Consider the following 20,431-nt stretch of genomic DNA (forward strand, 5'->3'; position numbering starts at 1 on the left):
TGTCAATGGGGCATTATATCAAGCAATACTTAGTCTTTATTTGAGTTGTAAGTCAGCAGTCAGAATTGAAGGAAGTACAGGAAGATGGCTTAATGTTAAATCTGGTGTGAGACAAGGATGTACATTATTCATTATCTGTTATTCATTATCTATATGGATCACATTATGAAGGTATGTGGTATTAAACCTGATATCAAAATTGGAGATGTTAATGTCAGCTCTTTGCTTTATGCGGATGATGTTATACTTCTAAATAGATCTGCTACAAGTCTGCAAGATTCTCTGACTAAATTGAATAGCTGTTGTAATAGATATGGTATGAAGGTCAGCAATAAAAAGACAAAGACAATGAAAATAGGCAGAATCATTGAAAATGTCAACTGTGTTGTGAATGGAGAACCTGTGGAACAAGTAAAACATTTCAGCTACTTAGGAACGATTTTTACTGAAGATGGTAAATTAAATATAGAAATAGACAACAGAATCAGCAAATCTGGTATGGTGGGAAGTCAACTGAATAAATTCATATGGAATAAGAAAGAAATTAGTCGGAACACTAAGTTAGCTTATACAAGACAGTGTTCAAACCAGTTTTAACTTATGGATCTGAGAGCTGGGTCAGAAGTAAAACGCTTGACCAAAGACTAGAGACCGCAGATATGAGAGTCCTGAGAAAGATTAGAGGCGTGAACAGATGGCATCAATGGCAATATCATATTAAAAACGAGGATATTAGGAAAGAACTTGACATTGTCAGCATCCAGGAATGTGTTAGCAGAGCTAATCTCAGGTGGTATGGTCACTTAAAGAGAATGGGAGAGGAAAGATTAGCAAAACAAGTGTTCTCTGCCAGGTTGGCAGGAAAACGACCCAGAGGAAGACCAAGATATAGGTGGATTGATACGGTACAAAGTGCCTTAGACGATAGAAATATAAGATCTGATAATGTTGGAGTCTTGACAAGTAACAGACTGATTTGGAGGAAAATTGTAAAAGATAGGAAGATAGAAAAAAAGATAGGAAGTTAGTAATGAGGTAAATTTTTCATGTAGTACTATCTCATATCCTGTACACCCCTTGAGGATACATGGCAGGAATTTGATGATGATGATGCTTGTGATGATCATGCATTACAACTTGAGGTCATAAATAAATGTCCTACATAAGCAATGTTAACTTCACTTTAAGATGAGCAAAAAAAATGTATAATTGACTACCAAAATGATCTTACTGTTGATAACCAATAAACAGATGCACAGCCAAAAGCAAGAATTGGGGAAATCGCAGGACTGCCTATCCTAGTTATCACAAAAGTGAGTGAAAATAGATGCCTGTATCTAGTTGGAGGAATTTAAAAAAATAAACTCCATAATAAAAAAAAATGGATGCTGCTTTAAATATATAATTTTAAAGATAAATCACCCCTCCCTTATTCTGTAACTGACTGTTACCATCAATGCAATACAGGCAAACTGTGTTTTTGTGTTGCTTTAACACTGCTTTAAATATATAACTTTCAAGTTGAAAGTTATATATTTAAATTACCATTCCTTTGTCCAACAACTTACTACTGATACCACTGCACATAGACCAACTGCGTGAAAAGAATAAAAAAAAAATAATAATAATAAAAATGCAAAATGAAAATGAGAGTTTGCAGTTTATTACTCACTCCTCTTGTATATCAACCATTTCAAAGAAAAATTGAATTGACAATTCGTGGCATAAGTAATTATGTGAGGAGATTGTAAAGTCGGGAAAAAAGAAACTATCAAATAAATCCAAAATTACAATCTTTTGGCACTGTTAAATCTGGAATGAAAGGTTCAACTTATTGAGCATTTCATTCAGGATTTTACTAGGATCTAAAAACTATAAAAAAGAAATGCTTGTACATAGGCGTAAGTGAAAACTTTAATGTATCAATATTTTATTAATGGAATTTTGTAAGTGATAAATTGTAAACTGTCTTAGAAGTAATATACGAGAGTCTAAAAGATCTTAGTGAAAGTTACTTTAGAAGGAGAAAATTTAAGCCAAGTCCACTTTAGCCTAATCGGCTTTTCAACATAACCCCAGGGCATCGCAATGCGAAGTCCAAGACACGTGATGGGGTGCATTTCAGGGAGAAGCGTAGGGGAGTGTGCAAATAAAAAAAGAAAAAGAGTTAAGTGTCGTAGTTGGGAGAGTGAAGTAGGGTATATTAAGGATTTGCCAGCGAATATAGCACTCTCTTAGTCCTTTGTTCTTCATGGTGTCTCTCTCCCTCAAAAGTGGGTTCCGATGGAAGCAGTTCGTGGCGACGACTAGAAGGAAGGTCAATGATGGCTACAAAGTCAGGTAGCGATCTGCTTCAAGCGTAGCAACAGCACAGCCATGCAGCCATTGGAGACCGCAGCCTTATGCCGAGTGCCTATCTGTCGAAGCGGTGTCGTTAAAGTTATAGGAATAACGGTGATTCGTGATCGTAATCAAAGGTGGTAAGAAGTCGGAGGAAATTATAGATAGCAGACCTAGGAACCTAACTGAAAGGAATCAGCAAAGATTGATGTTATGCCCATGTGGTCGGTAAAGTAGAAACTTTTATTGTCTTTTGTACTGAGAGGAGAGCAGGACTAGAGCAAGTGAAAGTGCTAACCGTGCATGTGATAGGATCTTTTTATGACTGTCTGGACTATAGTGTTTTACTTTGTAGCTAGATGTTGTATTTCCAGAAGTTCGTTGTTACTAAGTTATGCCCATAATAGAATTTTGGTATATTGTAGTCTAATCTGGGAAGTTGAAGGATTGTTCATTTATATAACTGTGATAAGTTAACAAGAATTAGATTAATTGATCTGTTGGAAATATATTAAGTGACTACTTAGTTATAATTAGGTATATTGTCTGAGATATCCTTTTATGAACAAGTTATTATATGTCTGAAGCTAAATTTTGATCTCTGTGAACAATACTTTAGTGTAAAATAAATGATTTTGTTTACTATACCTAAGAAACTTGCCTGATTTCTCACGCCAATGTACTGCTTGCTAAAACTAGAACCTGTGTAAATTCAAGTGCAGGGAGGGGAGAAGAAAATTTGGTTATGACTGCTGATTAAGGAATAAACTAATAGGGTATAAACAAATAATAGATTCTAAGGTCGCGTGATTATCTGCGTGTGAATTCTCTGATAGGAATATCCTTCTTGTATAGGAATCAAGATGGCGCAGCTGTATTAACAAATAAATTTTTCTTGATTCTGAAAAGGAGCAAACTCCAGATCTACAACAATAGTAGAATTTGGTTCTCACCTGGAGCATTCTCTTTGTCTGCAAGAATAGTACACGTGATCCATTAGAAAGCACGGTGTCTGATAGAAATCGGCTCTAATTAAGACTAAGCATTGTATATTAGTGGCTGTAATAGGAACAGCAGAACAATTGGTAGAAAGACTAAAGAACCATAGATAAGATAAAATATAATGAAATAACAACAATATAACAAATGGCGAATATATAACAGCACTGAGCATGAAGACCATATGAGGCATAACAACAGCTCACACATTATAATTCATCCTTTACCTTCACTTAAAAGCTGCAGAAAATGGAACAATGGTATGAAGAATGCCAGTTAATTGATATAGTTTGCTCATGTCTAAGAAAGGAAGGATAACAAAAAAAAAAAAAAAAAAAAAAAAATTTGAGATAAGGTTTTTATTTTTCTATTAAAAATAAAAACAGTATATGGAGTATCTATTAATGAATTCTAAATAATAAACTGGCAACAGAAATGAAATTTATTGCAGGTTACTCAAACCTTCTGAAGTAATTAAACACCCAGAAATCTGCAAATAAATGAACATATTTTTGGATAGCAGTTTTATATAGACTTACATAAAATACTATTAATCCATAAATAGTCTATATTTGTTTTTACTTGGGTTGGTAGCACAGTGAATACACAAATAGTGTCTCTAGAAGTACCCACAAAAGCTTTCAAGGATACTCAGCAGAATGAAACATCAACGTCATTAAAAACAAAACAACAAAAAAAAAAAAAACAGATTTATTTTTAGAGAAGTTCTCGAGTGTTTAACTTTGACATGAAACATCACAGAAATGACACTGTTAAAAAAATCCAAACACCTGTAATATGAATAATCAGTGCAAACGAGAAATGCTGTGTTCTTAGAAAGTGATACTTCTTATAGTCATATAAGAAGTATATATAAGAAGTATAGTGATAAGGTACAGAACATATAGACTAAGTGATAGAATATCATGGTTTCTCTACTTTGCAAACAAAAGGATTAATAACAAAAATTAACCAACCTTTTCATTTCGTCTACTTCCATTTCTTCCTGTTGTGCTCGACTAAGAAAATTAACTGGTCTGTGCCTTTTAATAGCTCTAAGTATAGGTGTATGTGGTTCAGTTCGTTTTGAAGGAATAGTACATTTTATAGTTTCCAAACTATTTTCTAATATTGAAAAAATAAAAAATAAATAAAAGGAAAATGTTAATTTTAAAAAATTTTGTTTTTACATATAAATTTATGACAATAAACATAAGTAAAAAAAAACAACTGAAAATTAATATCACATTTTAACATGAAATACATCTAATTTTCAAGGCTGGATAACTAGGAGGAAACCTGATCCTCTCCGCATTCCCTGACCTTTCAGGGAATGCGGAGAACCAACCAGGGCTTCTGACCTGATGTCCAATCCTCACCTTCTTGTGGTGCACCCAATTGGATATCTACCTGGGTACCAAATGAACAAGGAGGAGCTGGCAATTTGGGATTTAGCAAACCAAATTGTATTCTTATTGGCTTCGACTAAAACCGAAAATGAGGTACAGCATGCATGATGGAATTTCAAGCCACCTGGGACATCGACAATTAAACAAGGCTCCCATTGTTTTCATCAGGGAACCAGGACAAACAGCAAAAAGTCAGGCACTAGAATCAAACCCAAATCAGCATCAGCAGAGATCAAGATTGGCACCATCAACATAAGAAGCATCAATGGAAAAGAAATGAAACTAGCAGAAGAATTCAAGAAGAACCAGACTGATATAATAGTGGTAGCAAAAAAAAAAAAAAGAACAAAAAAACTGTTGAGATCCTTCTAGGCAACGAATACAAGATGTTATATTCAGGAAATAACAATCAGGGAAAAGGATGTAATACATATAGCAAACTGGAATGTAAGAAGAATAGCATATAAAGAAATAGAATTAGACCAAATATTAAATGAAAGAAATTTTCAAATAGCAGTAGTCACTGAAACAAAAAAGAAATTAAAAGGAACTATGAGAACTGAAAATTTTAATGTAATATATAGTGGAGTTGACAGAAACCAAAGAGCACAAGCAGATATTATGATTGGGATTCATAACACCTTTTCAAAACAGTTAAAACATTATAAATTATGGAATGAAAGAATAATAGAAGCTAGAATAAAAATAGATATAAGTCATTTAACAATAATTGGTTTATATGCTCCAGAAGAAGGAAGAGAAAAGGATAATATTGAATTTTATAATCATTTAACAAAATATATATATAATAAAATAAATAAAAATCATTATGTAATATTAGCAGGAGACATAAATGCAAGAATTGGAAACACGAAAATTAATAATAATATAGAAATATATGGAGAACATATTCTAATCAGGAATGGTAAAAAATGATCAACTTTGTAGCTTATAATAACCTTAAAATAATGAATTCTTTCTATAAACATAAAGGCATACATAAATATACTTGGGCATCAAGAGGATAGAAATCAATATTAGATTATTTTATCTTAAATGAAAAGACAAAGTTCTCTTTAGATGTTAGAGTTCACAGAGGATATGAAATAAGTAGTGACCACTTCCTCATTAAAATGAAATTAAGATTACCACCTAAATGGCTACAAATAACAAGAACAGAAAGAAAATTTAAAACATTTGTTTATAAAACTAGATTATCAAATGACACAAATATACAATGGCTATATAAACAAAGAATTAATTAATATTTAGATTAAAAAAATGAAGAAATAGAATGGCTTAGTATAAAAATGACACTAAATACAGCAGCAAATGAAAGCTTAGGAAAGATCACAAAAATTCAGTAAAAGAAAAAAAAAAAAAAACTGAAGATATGGAATGATACAATCAAAGAAATAATCAAAATGAAAAAAGAAGCCTATCATAAATGGTATCATAAGCAGTAAAAGATTAGAAGATGAAACAGAATATAAAAGAATAAGAGCCATACCTAAAAGAGAAGTCAGAAAAAGACAGAGAATCACATTTTTTTGAAACACTTAAGTACAGATACTAAAGAAAACATAAAATTAAACACCAAATTGAAATTAGAAGAATTTCTAAATTTCTATACAGATTTGTGGACAGATAAATATTTTAAAAAAGATAACTGGCAAACATTTAATGAAAATGAGAAGGAAATAACTAAAGAAGAATTAGAAATCAGCCTGAAAGAAACAAGAAACAGAAAATCAGCTGGAGAAGATAAGTTAGGTTCAGAATTATATAAATATGCAGGAACAAGGTTCAAAGAAAGACTCCTATTATTTTTAAATAAAATCTATTCAACTAGTAACCCCCAAAAGAATGGAAAAAAGCAATTGTGATCCTTATCTTTAAAAAAGGTAGTAGAGATTACCCTAAAAACTATAGAGGTATAAGTATACTAAATTCCTGTTACAAAATATATAGCAGAATTTTAAATAACAAACTAATAAAATATTCTGAAAACTTTATTTTAGAAGTACAGAATGGATTTAGAAAAGGACGATCATGTATAGACCCGGCCTTCTGCCTAAAATTAATAATAGAGAATTGACTTTGAAAAAGCATTTGACAAAGTTAAAAGAAGCATTTTATTTAACATATTAAAAGAAAGACAAATACCAAATAATATCCTAAAAGCTATCATAAGTATATATGAAAATAATCAAATACAAATAAGATTAAATCATGAGCTATTATATACGAGAGAGATAAACCAAGGAGTCCAACAGGGATGTCCCCTTTCAGCAACTCTTTTTAATATTTATCTAAATGAAATTATAATAAAATGGAATAAAAATTCCCATCAAGGTATTAAACTTTCTCCTGCTGTGAACTTAAACATTCTCTTTTTTGCCAAAGACCAAATAATAATTACAAATTCTTAAGATAATTTACAGAAAGGTATTTTAAATTTAAATGAGATAGTCAAAGATTATGGTATGATAATATCAACAGAAAAATCAAAAACGATGGTATTTAAAGGACAAGATCCAGTCATAACTAAAATAGTAATAGATAACAAGATTTTAGAACAGGTGAATTCATTTAACTACCTAGGATGTATGATTACATATGAAAATTAAAGATATAAACCTAAAAATTGCAAAATATTTAAAAAATAACAGGTGTAACTAAGTCTATATTTAAACCAAACCTAGTACAAAAACAAACCAGACTAAAAGTATACAATGCATTAGCCCTACCAGTCCTATTGTGTGGAAGAGAAATCTGGACAATCAAAACAAGACAAACAAAGATTAATAACAGCTGAAATGAAGTTTACGACAAGAACTGCAAAGTATACTCTATTTGATCACAAAAGAAATGAAGAAATTATAAAAGAATTAAACCATGAGTCAGTAAAAGAAAAAAAAAAAAATGAATGGAACAAGTTGAAAGAATGAAAACAGAAAGATTACCAAAGCAAGCCTTAAATTACAAACCATTAGGAAAAAGAAAACCAGGATGTCTTCTTAAGAGATTCAATGATGACTTCTGAGTCCAGAAGTCACTCTAGGCCTAAATCCTTGATAGGGATGATGATGATGATGATTAACAATCAGGGAAAGGAAGGAATAGCTATAGTATTCAACACTAAATATGAGGATAATCTTCTTGAATGGCAGGCAATATCAAATAGAGTTATGTGGGCTAATATCAAATGGGGAACTGGACAATGAAAGTTATTTGTGCTTATGACCCCACAGAAGATTCTACTAAGGAAGAAGTTGATTAATTTTTGCAGCATTAGAGGAGGCAACTGACAATGAAAAAGGAAAAGTTGGTCCTTGTTAGAGATCTAAATAGCAGAGCAGGAAATTATTAGCAGACATAAGAATGTTTTAGGAAAAATTTGGAGAAAAGAGCAAAGCTAATAATAATGGCAAATACCTGTTGGATTACTGCTCAGGACATGGACTGGTTATTACTAACTCAATGTTCCAACATAAAAATGTGCACTAATTTACATGGAGAGAAGATGCAAGGAATAAGAAAAGTCTCATTGACTATGTTATTGTCAACAGTAATGTTTTCCCACTGGCTGAGAACACAAGAGTATACAGAGGATTTGAAATAGGACGTGATCACCATTTAGTGTTGGGCAAGATAACACTGAACTTCATATTGGAAAAGGGGGGAATGTCAGAAAGTTTTTAAATGAGTCAAAGTTAAACAACTATCAGATGAGAACTGTAGACTGAAATACACAAACATTATTCAAGAAAGAGTATGAAAACAAAAACCAAACCTTGGAGATATAGTGGCAAACCCTAAAAAAAGCTTTGATTTATTCAGCAAGAGAGGCATGTGGTGAGGTAATCTGCAAGGATAGAAAAATTAGAACTCTATGATGCACTCAGGAAGTTAAAGAGGCAGTCAAGGAAAAGAAGAAAGCATATAGAAAATTCCTGACAAGTATTAGCATGTGCTTTTAAGCAATATAGAGAAAAGACATGAAAACTGAGGATAAAGCTATTCTTGATCTATGGAGTAATTACTTTGAAAGATTGCTAAATGAAACAAGCAGTGACAGCATGGTGGTAGAAAAGAGTCAGCAGGAATGCCATCTGGAATATTATCTGTACTTGAAGTAGAAAAAGTAATCACAAACTTGAAATGTGGGAAGGCAGTTGGAATAGATGATATTCAACAAGAAATGCTGAAATATGGAGGTAAAAGTTTTACAGTGGCTACTTTTAGAGTGCAGCCACTGTGAAAGTCTTATAGTGGCTACACTGCATAATTCAGAAGAGCAAATCCCATATGATTGGAGTAGTGCCCTCATAGTAGCAATCTGTAAAAAAAGGAAATAAAGCTGATTGCGAGAATAACAGAGGAATTTCTCTAATGAGTGTTCCTGGTAAAATTTATGCAAGTATTCTTGAGAAATAGCTAAGAAAAATTGTGGAGGAGAAGCTTGGAGAAGAACAAGCTGGGTTCAGGCCAAATAGAGGTTGTCAGGATCAGATTTTCACTTTAAGACAAACAGTTGAGAAATCATAGGAATATAACAAGATCTGTTTTTAAGTTTCATAGATCTGGAAAAGGCATATGACAAGGTGCTAAGAGGAAAGCTGTTCAAAACACTCTAGTTATACAGTGTAAATGGCACATTATATCGAGCAATACATAGTCTCTATTCGAGTTGTAAATCAGCACTTAGAATTCAAGAAGGTACAGCAAGATGGTTTGATGTTAAGTCAGGTGTGCAAAAATGAAGTATACATTATCTCCGCTGTTATTCATCACTTACATGGATCACATTATTAAGGAAAGCAGTATTAAACCTGATATCAAAATCAGAGATGTTAATCTCAGTTCTTTACTTTATGCAGATATTATACTCCAAAATAAATCCAGGATAAGTCTGCAGGATTCCCTGACCAAATTGAATAACTGCTATAATAAATTTGGTATGAAAACCAGCATTAGAAAGACAAAGACAATGAAAATAGGCAGAAACACTGAAAACACCAACTGCATCCTGAATGGTGAACCTATAAAAAAAAGTAAAACATTTCAGCTACTTAGGCTGATTTTTAGTGAAAATGGAAAATTAAATTTGGAAAGATACAGCAGAATTAGCAAAGCTGGTATGGTAGGAAGGCGACTGGATAAATTTATATAGAATAAGAGAGAGATTAATCAAAACACTAAATTAGCTGTATACAAGACCATGTTCAAACCAATTTTAACTCATGGATCTCAGAGCTGGATTAGAAATAAAATGCTTGATCAAAGACTGGAGATATGAGAGTTCTGAGAAAGATAAGTGGAGTGAGCAGGTGGCATCAATGGCAGTATCACATGAAAAATAAGGATATTAGGAATGAACAGTTTCCTGTTAGAAGAGCTAATCTCATGTGGTATGGCCACTTGAAAGACTAAGATCTCAGTGGATTGATAACGTTTTAATTTAGAAGACATACATAAAATCTGACAATACTGAAGTCCTGATAAATAAACTAATTCGGAGGAAATCTGTTGGAAGACAAGCTGTACATTTAATGAATGTGCATATTAGGAATTTAACAATGATATATCTTTATGAGGGTTTGGTGCAAGGTAAAATATACCACCTTCCTGTGCATGTGCGTACACACACACACACACACACACACGTACACACACACACACACACACACACGTACACACACACACACACACACACACACCAAGTTAATTAACTTATAGTATTAAATCCATTGTAACATTACATTGCAATTTTTAGACTTCAATCATTCATTACACTTCATTTTTAAGGAATGATAAGAGCCAAACTTAGTTTGACCAGTCTGCAGTGGCTACAATTATTGTAATAGGCTTAGAAGGGAGTGAGTTGTTTTTTTTTAATGTGATTCTCACCGAAAAAAAGATATTGAATATTTAATAGCTTTTTATTTTCATTTTATTATTAAATATTTAAATATTTAATACTAATGTACTATATATATATATAGTACATTAGGAGTGTAAGTGATTTTTTTTTTTATTTTCCTATTTCTTTTTACTTTACATAATCCTGAAACCTTGCTCTAGAGATCAAACATTAAATTTTTCCAAATCATGTCATTGTCAGGTCTCCAATAAGCAGGGCAGTGAACCAATACCAATCAATGAAGTTCATCTTGCACCATCTATGCCCATGGTAGGATTCAAACTCACAGATTGTTAGCTGGAGAGAGCAATTGTAACCACTCAGTCAACCAGACCAGCAAATACATAAGAGAATATCTAAAACATCAATTGAACAAATGCCAAAAAAATTATCTACTAAAAAGCCAATCAGGGGAAATAACATTTTTATAATAAAGAAAAATGTAAAGGTCACTAAAAAATCTCGCTCTCTTTTATATAAAACTGAGAATTGCTAAACAGATTTTTGTAATACTAATCCAGATCAAAAAAGGTAATTAAGGTACATTAAACAGATTTTGTAAAAAGTAAACAGATGTTCTAAATCTGGTCATTTCTACCTATTTAATTCAGAGTTAAATGGTATATATATCCCACCTATGATTAAAAAAAGTATAAAAAATTGTTTTAGATAAATTTATTTCTACCCAATAAATAACACTGGCCAACAAAAAAAAATTTTTTTTCTGCTGATTATGATCTGACACTTGTTTTTTACTAATTTGGGTGCACTGATTTCAAATATCAAACCCATTGTTCTCTATCATGTCAGGTTTTTCCTCTATGGCATTTTCTTTTTGCTAATTTGTAACTTTTTGATAGTTTTAAAGGAGGCAGTACTATTTAGAGGATCAAAAAAATCGATTTTTTAATATTATTTTCTGAAAGTATGTACTTTTAAAAATCTGTTCCTAACTTTTTATCAAGAAATTCGAAAAATTCCCGAAGATATAGCCTATTATTCAAAGTGGTACGCAGATCAGAATCGGAGTGCTCACCGCTCTCGCTTGTTAGTAAATGAATAAATGCGAGAGAGGCCGAAAACCGACCTAATACATTTAGATGATGAAAAGTAGGCAATGATAACTGCCTAAAAAAAATGAATGCTATATGCGTCATAGCGGACAAAGAACAACTGAAATCAGTCAATCATTAATCGATCGTGAAAGTATGATGAGTGCTTATAACGTTTCAATAAAGTCTCTGGTTTTTTTTGTCTTGTTAATTGCATGTTAGTCGGCAGTGAAGAAAATACATCATGTCTACTACTTGAAAATGTGTCAATAGTGTAGATTCCTTCTGCTACATTTGTGGCAGCTTTACTGTTCCCAGTCAAAGGACAAATATCACTGATTTTGTTAAGAAAGTGCACTTTGCATACTTTGACGTAAAACTTGCAGATCAGGACAATTCATGGGCTCCAAATAAAGTGTGTAAGTCATGTGTAGAAAATTTACGACAGTGGAGCAAGGGAAAACGACAAAAATTAGCTTTTGGCATTCCAATGATTTGGCGTGAACCGAAAAATCACGTAGATGATTGCTATTTTTGTTTAGTTCAGACTTCTGGTTATAATAAGAAGAATAAGAAAATATTTTTGTGTATTCAAATCTCGACTCAGCAATTCGGCCAGTTGCTCATTCCAATGAAATAGCCGTGCCAATTTATAAAGGACTTCCTTTACTTGAGAACGAGCATGATCGGGATATACCAGATGTTCTTGAGGAGCAAGACCCGGATGTTGATTTAGACAACGAAAATTTAATTTCTAGTTCTGGACCGCAACGTTTTACTCAAGCAGGATTGAATGACTTAGTAAGAGATTTGGGCCTATCTAAGGAATCATCGGAATTGTTAGCTTCGAGATTAAATGAAAAAAACTCACTGCAGCAAGATACAAAGATAACTTTTTATCATAGCAGGGAAAGTAATCTTGTACAATATTTTAAACACGAGTGTGGATTTGTTTACTGTAACAATGTGTCAGGTTTACTAACTGAAATGAGTGTTGTACAATATCATCCAAATGAGTGGTTCAAGCAGAAGTCTCAAGTGTGTCTTACTACACAATGGGAATGTATATGGCTCAATTCCTATTGGCTATTCCGTCCACTAAAAGGAAACATATGAGGACATTAAAAAGGTTCTGAAGTTATTAAAATATACAGACCATAACTGGATCATCTGTGTGGATCTTAAAATGGTGAACTTTTTACTTGGCTTTCAAAGAGGATATGCAAAGTTTCCGTGTTTTCTATGCTTCTGGGATAGTCGAGCTAGAAACCAACACTGGAGTCAGAAACATTGGCCTCTTAGAATATCCTTAAATGTTGGAGAACAGAATGGTATAAATCAATCTTTAATCAACAGAGAAAAAATCATTTTTCCACCTCTACACATCAAACTAGGTCTTATGAAGCAGTATGTTAAAGCTTTAGATTTACAAGGTGACTGTTTCCAATACATATGTGAAAAATTTCCACGACTTAGTTATGAAAAAATTAAAGCCGGTGTATTTGATGGACCGCAAATTAGAACTTTAATGAGAGACCCAAATTTCATCAACTCTATGAACGAAATTGAGAAAGAGGCCTGGACTTCATTTACGATGGTTGTGAATAATTTTCTTGGAAACAAAAAAGCATGCAATTACAAAGATCTAGTGGAAACAATGCTTGAAAATTTCCAGCACCTAGGTTGCAACATGAGCATAAAGCTTCATTTCCTATACAGTCATCTTGATAGATTTCCCGAGAATTTAGGTGCTGTAAGCGATGAACAAGGCGAAAGATTTCATCAAGACTTTAAAACTATGGAAGATTGGTACCAAGGAAGATGGGATTCTCACATGATGGCCGACTACTGTTGGAGTATTCAAAGGGATTGCCAAAACAGAACACACAGCAGAAATTGCTACAAACAAAAAATTTATTCCCTGAAATTTATGTGTAAGTAAAATTGTTATTTTTTTATAAATATTCTTGTAATTTTTAATGAATATTGTTAAGTAGTTATGTATCTAATTATCGGCCTCTCGCATTCAAAGCGCCAGTACGTGCCGTTGCAGGTTCTTACGCATTTATTCGTTTACTAACAAGCGAGAGCGGTGAGCACTCTGATTCTGATCTACGCACCGCTTTGAATAATAGGCTATATCTTCGGGAATTTTTCGAATTTCTTGATAAAAAGTTAGGAACAGATTTTTAAAAGTACATACTTTACTTTCAGAAAATAATATTAAAAAATCGGATCCTCTAAATAGTACTGCCTCCTTAAAACTATCAAAAACTTACAAATTAGCAAAAAGAAAATGCCATAGAGGAAAAATTTGACGTGATAGAGAAAAATGGGTTTGATATTTGAAATCAGTGCACCCAAATTAGTAAAAAACAAGGGAAAACGCCAAAAATTAGCTTTTGGCATTCCAATGATTTGTCGTAAACCGAAAAATCACGTAGATGATTGCTATTTTTGTTTAGTTCAGACTTCTGGTTATAATAAGAAGAATAAGAAAAAAATTGTGTATCCAAATCTCGACTCAGCAATTCGGCCAGTTGCTCATTCCAATGAAATAGCCGTGCCAATTTATAAAGGACTTCCTTTACTTGAGAAAGTCAGCAAAAATTGTGTTGGACTGTGTAATCCAAAAGATCAGAGAGCAATAAATTTATTGCTATCTGATCTATTGATTGCTGTATCAAAGGAGGGGGAGAACACCTTAAAAAGTGTATGTGTATACACACACACACAGTCAGTATATATCACATAGTCATGGTAAATTAGAGAATCAAATTCAACTTGGCTTTGTAAACTACAGAATTCTAAGTTCATATTCCTTTTATATACAATGAATGTATAATCAATGGTAAGAACTCAGCTGAATAAATTTAGATGGAATAAGAAAGAAATTAGTCAAAATACTAAATTAGCTTTTATTAGTATACAAGCCAGTATTCAAACCAATTTCAACTTATGGATCTGAGAGTTGGATTAGAAATAAGAACAGCTGATCAAAGACCAGAGACTCTGATATGAGAATTCTGAGAAAGATTAGTGGAGTGAACACATGGCAACAATGGCAGTATCAAGTGGTGTGTTGGTAAATTTTTAACAACTGACTTGCTTTATTTGACCCAGGGCCAGTGTGAACTGTGCAGAGGCAGAGGGACCCGTACTGGCAAAGCAAGTGCCCTAAACTAATTATTTTTTATCTTTGAGGGGCATCGCTATTCTATTTCGCACAGAGCCCTGCAAAGTATAAAACCGGGGCTGATGTGACTGGGGAAAAAGTGTGGGGAAAAAGGGAGACAAGCCAGCGTAGAATATTTTGCCATCATGTTTTTAGGTTTTATCACATACTTATCTGTGAGACTCTTATAGACAGGGGCAATATTCACGAGAAATTACACTATGACGGCAAATTACGTTTTCAAATCCTTTCAATTACAATTACGATAAAATTACAATAATTCAATATTTATTTTTATTGAAAAATTTTCCAAAATTTTTATAATAATTTCCAAACAGAAATTTTATTTTCACTAAACTTTTTCCCCTTTTTCTGTCGTACCCTCATATCTGCGATTTTTATTTATCCATGAATTTACAAAAAGTGTAGCGTCCCATGCTTTTAATTCTTTGCCCAGTAAATTAATCTTCATGAAATCAGAAATATGTTCAACCGTTAAACTGTTGCTAAGTTTTGAACATATCACATTCATTAAACTAAATGTTGCAAGTTCTTGGAAATTCGCCGAAAAATAAGGCATTATTGTTTATTTAGATGCCAAGTACGGGAGTTTTGATAACGTGTTTGGTTTTAATGAATACAGACATTGTTTAGTAAATAAAATCGTTTCCAAATTCCTGTTCGTAAACTGAGTTGGTGTTTTGTGAATTCTCCTTTATGCTTTTATTTTTGATGATAATAATAATATGTGTAAGTTAATAAGCCGAAAGGCTATTTTACTGGCGAATTTGTTAATTAAGAGGGAGATGTTAAATCCCATTTTCTCCCTCTTAATTAATATATGTAAGTGTATTTCAAAATATTTACGAGAAAAAGTATATACTATCGTTCATCCTTTCATAAAGAATTTTAATTACCGGCTCACCCGACTTAAAAACATTAACAACCAGCTCGCTAAATTTTAAAAATTTTAAAAGGAATTAGGTATGATAAAGGCGACATGAAAACAGGAGAAAAAGATATCCTTGAAGTATGGAGTAATTACTTTGAAAAACTGCTAAATGAGACGAGCAGTGATGACAACAGAGCAGTAAAAACCACTGACCAGGCATGCAGTCAGGAACACACATCCATATTCGAAGTAGAAAAAAGGCATCAAAAGCCTGAAATGTGTAAAGGCAGCAGGAGTAGATGATATTCGTCCAGGAATGCTCAAGTATTGAAGTATAAAAGCCTTACAGTGGATGCACTGCATAGTTCAGAAGACCTGGACAGAGGGACAAATTCCAGATGATTAGAGTAGAGCTCTCATAGTACCCATATATAAAAAGGGAAATAAAACTGAATGTGAGAATTACAGAGGTATTTCACTACCGAGTGTTCCTGGTATGATATATGCAAGTACTTGAGAAACGGTTGAGAAGGATTGTGGAAGAGAAGCTTGGCAAAGAACAAGCCGGATTCAGGCCAAATAGAGGCTGTCAGGATCAGATTTTCACTTTGCGATAGATAGTTGAGAAATCATGGGAATATAACAAAGATCTGTATTTAAGTTTTGTCGATCTGGAAAAGGCATATGACAAGGTGGCAAGAGAGAAGCTATTCGAAACGCTACAGTTATATGGCATAAATGGGGCATTATATCAAGAGATACTTAGTCTGTATTTGAGATGTAAGTCAGCAGTTAGAATTGAAGAAAGTACAGGAAGGTGGTTTAATGTTAAATCTGGTGTCAGACAAGAATGTACATTATCTATATGGATCACATTATGAAGGAAAGTGGTATTATACCTCATATCAAAATTGGAGATGTTAATGTGAGCTCTTTGCTTTATGCGGATGATGTTATACTTCTAAATAAATCTGCTAAAAGTCTGCAAGATTCCCTGACTAAATTGAATAACTGTTGTAATAGATATGGTATGAAGGTCAGCATTAAAAAGACAAAGACAATGAAAATAGGCAGAAACGTTGAAAATATCAACTGCACTGTGAATGGAGAACCTATAGAACAAGTCAAACATTTCAGCTACTTAGGCACGATTTATAGTAAAGATGGTAAATTAAATATTGAAATAGACAACAGAATCAACAAAGCTGGTATAGTAGGAAGTCAACTGAATAAATGTATATGGAATAAGAGAGAAATTAGCCAAAATACTAAATTAGCTGTATACAAGACAGTCTTCTTCTTCAATCTTCTGGTTCTGTGCACTGCTGGACAAAGGTTTTCCCCCATGATTTTCCAGATCACTCGGTTTTCTGCTTCTCCAATCCATCTCACTCCTGCAATTTGTTCCAGTTCATCTCTCCACCTTCTTCTCGGTGTTCCTCTTTGTCTTGCTCCATCCATTGCTCTCCACTCTGTTGTTTTTCTAGTCCATCTCCCATCACTGTATCTGGCAATATGGCCAGCCCATCTCCACTTAGCCTGTTTAATGTATTTTACAATATCCATGACACCTGTTTGAGATCTTATCAAGATATCTGTCTTCCTATCTCTTAATGTTATTTTAGCATACTTCTTTCCATGCGATGTGTTGTTCTCAGCTTTTTGTTTAGGGCTTCTGTTAAAGTCCATGTTTCCCCTCCACATGTTAGGATAGGAAGTATGCACTGGTCGAAAGCTTTCCTTTTTAGACTCATAGGATGTCACTTCTGAATATGTCTCTCATTTTCCCATAAACCATCCATCCAAGGTGAATTCTTCATTCAATCTCTTTTCTTTGGCACTCCTCAAAGGATAACATTGGCACAAATATACATATGAAGTAACTTGTTCTATTTCATGGTTTTCAACTTTGATAGTTCTATGGTTTATATATTTATTCATCATTATTTTTGTTTTTTCCTCTATTTATTTTTAATCCAATTTCTCCAGAGGCTTAATTTAGCTGATTTAGCCTTTCTTCCAGATCTTCAAGATTATCTGCTATCAGGACAATATCATCTGCAAATTTCAGATGCTGCAGTCTTTCTCCATTTATGTTTCTTTCTTTTGTTTCCCAATCAAGGCTTCTAAAGACTTCCTCTAGTGCAGCTGTAAATAATTTGGGAGATATGGTGTCGCCTTGCCGGATGCCTTTTTGTATTGGGAACTTTTCACTGTTTTTATATAATTTAATTACAGAAGTTGCATTATTGTAAATATGTTTTAGTGTTTCAATATATGGTTTCTCAGTTACCTGAGTTTCAAGTGCTTTTAGTGTTGCAGATGTTTTAACTGAATCAAATGCTTTTTCATAGTCTATATAGGCCAGACATAAAGGTTTATTATATTCAATTGATTTTTCAATGAGTTGTCTTAATGTGTGAATATGGTCCAAAGTATTGTAATTCTTCCTAAATCCAGCTTCTTCACAGGATTGCATTCCCTCTAGTTTAGATTTTATTCTATTATTTATAATTTTTGTGAAAACTTTATATATGGTAGGGAGTAGGCTTATAGGTCTGTAGTTTTTAATTTCTTCCTTATTGCCCTTTTTAAAAATTAATATTAGAAGTGAATTGTTCCAATTTTTCGGAATTTTTCTCTGTTTTAGGCATTTATTGAAGAGTTTACTCAACTGTTTGATGACAGGGCTTCCTCCCAGTTTTAAGAAGTCTACCATAATTCCATCTTCTCCTAGGGCCTTTCCATTCTTCATTTCCTGCAGGGCCATTTCCACTTCACCATGTAAGATCTCAGGGGCATTGTTCTTCCTCACTCGAGTAATCCATAGATGATTCTTGGATTGTCCTGGTCTTTGTCTTCATAGAGTTCAGTATAAAATTCCTGAATTCTTTTGATTATTGCATCTCTATTTTTAATCAGTTCGCCATTTTTTCCTCTTACAGCAGCTATTTCCTTTGTTCCAACTGATAACGTTCGCCTTAGGACCTTCATATTACTATTGTTTTCTATTGTTTCTTTAATTTTCCTAGTATTATATGATCTAAGTTCATGTTTCATCCTTTTACGTATAGTTTTACAAATTTCCGTATATTCTATTTTATTGGTATCATTGAAATCTCTTTTCATATATCTTATTTTCTTCATCAGAATCTAAGGTTTCCTGTCTTAGTTTTTCCTTGGTGCCTTTTTACACCTCCTATTTCTAGTGCACAATTCAAGATAGATTTTGTTAATATTTCATTAGCATCATCGATGGTAGTAGCTGTGTTTAACTTTTTTAGTTCATTTTTGAGTGATTCTCTATAACAGCTTTTATTGTGGTAGAGGTTTTGTAGATTCACTAAATTGGACATTTTTCTTATGAGCTTATTCTGTTCCCATTTTTTGTTGATCCATACTTTTGCCCTTACTAGTCTGTGGTCACTTCCTGTGTTAAATCTATTAAGCACTTCAGTATTATTTATTATATATCTTCTGTTGGAGAGGATGAAGTCTATTTCATTGTAAGTTTGTCCATTTGGGCTTCTCCAAGTCCATTTTTGGTTGATTTTCTTCTTGAAAAAGCTGTTCATAATAAAGAGGTTATTTTCTTCTGCAAATTCAGTAAGTCTTTCTCCTCTTTCATTCCTCTGTCCAAATCCAAATTTACTGATGGAGTTCAGATGGTCATCTCTGCTTCCAATTTTGGCATTAAAATCACCGATTATAATTATGTAGAATTCTTTAGAATTATTGAATGTGGATTCTAATGTTTCATAGAAATCTTCCATCTCTTCATCTGGATGGTCCATAGTTGGGGCATATACTTGTATAATTTTCAGTTGGTATCTTTTATTTATGAAGAGACTTAGTTCAGGCTATTCTTGATGTTATTTTATTTACAAACAGGACACTGTCCTTGATTGTTTTATTTATTAGGAATCTTACACCACCAGTTGAGTTTCTGTCACATTCTCAGTGGTAGAGTAGATGTCCATCTTTTAATCACATGAGAGTTTCTTCTTTCCTTCTTATCTCTGAAAGGCCCACAACGTCATTTTATATGTTCCAATTCCTTCATCAGTTCTTCCAATCTATCATCATCCCGTAGAGATCTGCAGTTATATGTTCCTACTAATATCCTTCTATCATTGTGCACTGTAGGTGGACTCATTGTAGTTAGTAAAGACTGTAGCACATTTTTCGACCTAAACCTCTGCCTAAGTCCAGGATGCGTCTCTTTTTATGCTGGGCGACGGACGAGCCAGTATGTAATTTTCCTATTTTATTCACTCATTCATGGGGAAATATTTGGCCTTATAGCACCATACTGGCCAGATGAGTTGGTGCCTCACAATAGTGCATAAGATGAAATGACACAGCAAAATAGGAAAGATTCACCCCTAGCCCTTGAATACTATAATAGTATTGGGGGTAAGGAGCAAGAAGAGAAGAAAGAAGCAAGGAAGGAAGAGAAGAGACCGTCTACAGATAATATAACAGATGTATATTACATGAAGTAAGGCATGATCCAGCATCACTTGTATACAAGATAGTATTCAAGTCAATTTTAACTTATGGATCTGAGAGCTGGGTCAGAAGTAAAACACTTGACCAAAGACTAGAGACCGCAGATATGAGAGTCCTATAAAGATT

General features: G+C 33.2%; 1 protein-coding gene across 1 annotated transcript in view; it reads right to left on the minus strand.

Moving 5' to 3' along the window:
* LOC150100619 (targeting protein for Xklp2 homolog) overlaps positions 1–20,431 on the minus strand; it is a 293,999-nt gene that overhangs the window by 166,287 nt on the left and 107,281 nt on the right. Inside the window, exon 8 of the mRNA XM_090401739.1 lies at positions 4,317–4,464. Coding sequence (XP_090257865.1) covers positions 4,317–4,464 — 148 coding nt within the window. The remainder of the gene's footprint in view (positions 1–4,316; positions 4,465–20,431) is intronic.

The sequence above is a fragment of the Typopeltis vanoorti genome, chromosome 12 (genome assembly GCF_054136105.1).
Source record: "Typopeltis vanoorti isolate ZY-2024b chromosome 12, IOZ_Tvanoo_1.0, whole genome shotgun sequence".
Classification (NCBI taxonomy): domain Eukaryota; kingdom Metazoa; phylum Arthropoda; class Arachnida; order Uropygi; family Thelyphonidae; genus Typopeltis; species Typopeltis vanoorti.